Source organism: Pituophis catenifer, unplaced genomic scaffold, assembly GCF_029215685.1.
Source record: "Pituophis catenifer annectens isolate HBS135680 unplaced genomic scaffold, rPitCat1.0.hap2 SCAF_9, whole genome shotgun sequence".
Classification (NCBI taxonomy): Eukaryota; Metazoa; Chordata; class Lepidosauria; order Squamata; family Colubridae; genus Pituophis; species Pituophis catenifer.
The window spans coordinates 20,484,287-20,487,825 of record NW_027256889.1 but is presented as its reverse complement, the minus strand read 5'-3'; the positions used below and the strand labels follow the sequence as shown (position 1 = coordinate 20,487,825).

Below are 3,539 nucleotides of genomic sequence, written 5' to 3'. Positions count from 1 at the left end.
GGAGGATGAAAAAATCTTCCCTTTCTGCTAAATTATTATATTCCACCTGTCTGGTCCAGATCTGCCTTCATTTGACCTACAGCTGAACTAACCACCTGCAGCTCCAAGAGTGGCTGAGCTCCTGTGAGCTGTGTGCTTGCCACGTTGTGGGCCTTCTGATGTTTGTGTACACAATATACAAAAGTCTGAAAGGCCTATAATAACAGTGGCCTTTTGCATAACTTGTGAAACCTGTTCAGGTTAATTTGGGTGAGGAGAGGGAGTTGGCGGGGCCTCTTTTTGTGCAAACAATTTGGTTGGTTAGTTTATCACTCGTATCAAGATTATTTTGGCAACAAGGTTAAGCCTGTGTAGTGCCAAGGTAACCATTATGGGAGGAAAAAGGGGGGACAGAATGTTTAAATATATGGAAAGCCATGGTGGCTGCTCCATCAGAGTTTGGTTGTTTTCTTGCATGTGATTCATTACCCAAACTAGGTAACACCGTAAGTGCTAGTGACTAGCACTGATAATGTTACCTAATTTGAGTAATGAAGCACCTGCAAGAAAACAACCAAGTTCAGAGGGTGACAAAGGACCCCTCATTTCAACCCTGAACTACAAATATTTTCATTTATTGGGGGCTTTCATTGAAGGTTTTCAAGAAGAGACTGGACAGCCATTTGCCCAGAATAGTATAGAAGAGTGATGGCTAACCTTTTTGCCATCGTATGCCAAAAGTGGGGGGAGCAGGGTGTGTGTGTCATGCATGCCCACACCCATAATTCAATGCCCCCTGCCCCCCATGCATGCGTGTGTGACCCCCCACGCTCCCCCTGCTTTTGGCACGTGATGGCCCGGTAGGCCCATTTTTCACCCTCCCCAGGCTCCAGAGACTTTCTAGGAGCCTGGGGAGAGCAAAAACAGCCTTCCCCACCACCCCCAGAAGCCCTCCAGAGGCTGGAAACGGCCCATTTCCTGACTTCCGGTGGGCCTGGAAGGCCCGAAAATCAATTGGCTGGCACGTGTATGTGCGCTGGAGCTGAGCTAGGGCAACACTCACATCCCCACAGATATGGCTCCGCATGCCACCTGTGGCACACGTGCCATAGGTTCCCCGTCACGGGTATAGGATCTCCAGCTTGAGCAAGGATGTTTTTTTCAAGCCTTATTGTCCTATGTCCTGTGTTCATTTTGATGACTGTGTTATATTCGTTTATTTTAGTAAAACTTAAATTAGATCAGCTAAACTAATCATCCAGGTCCAACTTAGAGGGACAGGGTCCTTTCACCCCAGCATGCATTCAGAGGACTATTGTGGCTTTAAGCCAGAAAAAGGTTATGCAACATGGTTATGCCCATGCTTAGAAAGATGGAAATATGATCAGTTTGTGAATTACTTGGGAGCTAGCATGAAGTTATCTTCTCCTCCCCGCCTCCCCAGCAAAAGAAGCAATAGGGTTGGCCTCACACAACTCACTGGACCAAAATCTGGTTAATTTGTGGGTCAGTACTGTATGCTGTGTGAACTCAACTTGGCTGGTCAATTGCTAGTTCAGTGTTGCATGAACCTGCGCCATTGAGTTAATGAAATAAATCAGGATTTAGATAACCAGAAGCTCATTATAGGAGCAAAGGAAACTTTCCTTAAATCCTGGAAAACTAAATTCTATTCAGAAGAAGCTTAGTCAGCTCTGATCACATAGTTACTGATCACAGGTTTTTTTTAATTTGGTGATCCAGGCTTTTAGAGAGCTCTAAATGCTGAGATTGGCCTGGGATCCAAAGCATGAATTTCAGGATGACACCCAGGAGTGTTGGAATTTTTCTGCATATTGGTCATGTCCTTACATCTACATTTCTTTCTCTGCTGGTTTCTTTTTCCCAGTTGGGTGGGGGCATCGATGTTTGCCATGTGCCAACCGGAATTCCCCCTCCATCCACAGCTCGGTGAAGCCCAGAGAAATTCACAGCAGGATGTGATCTACCATAACAAAAAGGACTCCCATCCAGACAAGAACCTCAACTTCATGGATGAGAAGTCCTCTGATAGCAACGAAAACTGGAGCCAACCCATATCAAAGGTGCCGATACCAGAGGAGTGGGAACAATGGAATGACAATGGGATAAAGAAGGTATCTGAGAATCTGACTGATCTAATACACCGACCGAAAGCAAAGAATCGCTCTAGAGGCATTTCTCAGAACCTAAAGTCTGATGATAACTTCCTGGGCTTAGAGGAGGAGAAGGACAGAGAAGAGGAGGACATCCGCAGACCGCCTGAAGGTGCTGAGGTCAGGAGTCCAGAACAAGAGACCAACTACCAGGTGAAGGTAAAAGTAAGAGGGAAACTGGCCAGTTCCCCTCGAGAAGATAATGATTATTCCAGCAGTCGTTGGATTGATAACCCTGAAAGTGATGACACCAAAGTTTGGAAGATACCTTCTGTCACCGATGAAGACTGGACATGTAACCCTACGCAGCAAGCCTCCAGTGATGATTTTGACAGCTCTTCCTCTAGTTCTGAGACCGTCTCCCCAGCACTGGCAGAAGCTTTCAGGAACCTGCAGGAGATGAAGAAGTTCAAAGAGTTGGAGAAACAGAAATATCACAGCCACTTAGTGATGTATCGCCGCCTGGCCTTGCTACGCTGGATTCGCAGCCTCCAGCAGAACGTTGCTGACCAGCAAAATCGACTGCAGGAGAGCTTTGACACTATCCTGGACAATCGCAAAGAACTTATTCGACAGGTCAAGCAAGGCATGGTGCACACCGAAAACCCAACTTAGGGTTTTGAATGATAAAAAACAGCCCACCCTCCGTCTCTTCATTTCTTAGCTTGGCCTCCCAAATAACGGTCATCAGGATCATGGCTTGTTTGCAATTTGGCCCAGTGGACTTTTCTCGTGTTTGATTGTTCCTCCTAGAACACATCAGAAAATTATCGGCAAGTTAATCATAGATACTCCAAGACACATTATTTATGTGGACACATACTTTTTTCCCCCCGAGATTATTTTCCAAGATGCATCACTTCTGGGGGTGAATGTATTATAAATACAACTTCCAGTGAAACGAAAATAAGAAATGCAGATGGTATTATGATGAGTAGATCCTATGGGTCATGGAGAAAAACTGAAAAATCGTGGGCATGTAGGCTTATAAAATACCTGCTAAGCATCTGAGATGGAAAGAAGCTTGAAATGGGAACTTTGTGAGTCAGTTATCAAGCCTTGTGCTACCACCTGGATAGAATGTTAGATGCTTCAAAGCCATGATACAACTTGCATGGCATGACATCCTTATGATACACAAGGTAGTTCTCTAATTTGATAACCACCTCAAACTGCCAAATTTCTGTTCCTAACCGTCCTGGCCATTTCCATACACTTTGCCTTATTTATCATCCTTGTTAGCTTCTTAGCTAGACTCCATCCTTCTTGCCAGGAACAAGGGTTTTCAGTTGGTTTGCCTTCCAAGCTTTCTATCAAGATCACTTCCTGCTTCCAGGTGCTTACAACTTTTTCAGCCCTTAAAGTTCAAACCTATCAGTATGCAAA

General features: G+C 45.0%; 1 protein-coding gene across 1 annotated transcript; it reads left to right on the top strand.

Moving 5' to 3' along the window:
* Positions 1 to 1,883: 1,883 nt before the first annotated feature.
* CUNH1orf216 (chromosome unknown C1orf216 homolog) lies at positions 1,884 to 2,768 on the top strand. The gene has a single exon (XM_070950119.1). It carries the CDS (start codon positions 1,884 to 1,886, stop codon positions 2,766 to 2,768), a length of 885 nt encoding a protein of 294 aa, XP_070806220.1.
* The last annotated feature ends 771 nt before the right edge of the window (positions 2,769 to 3,539 follow it).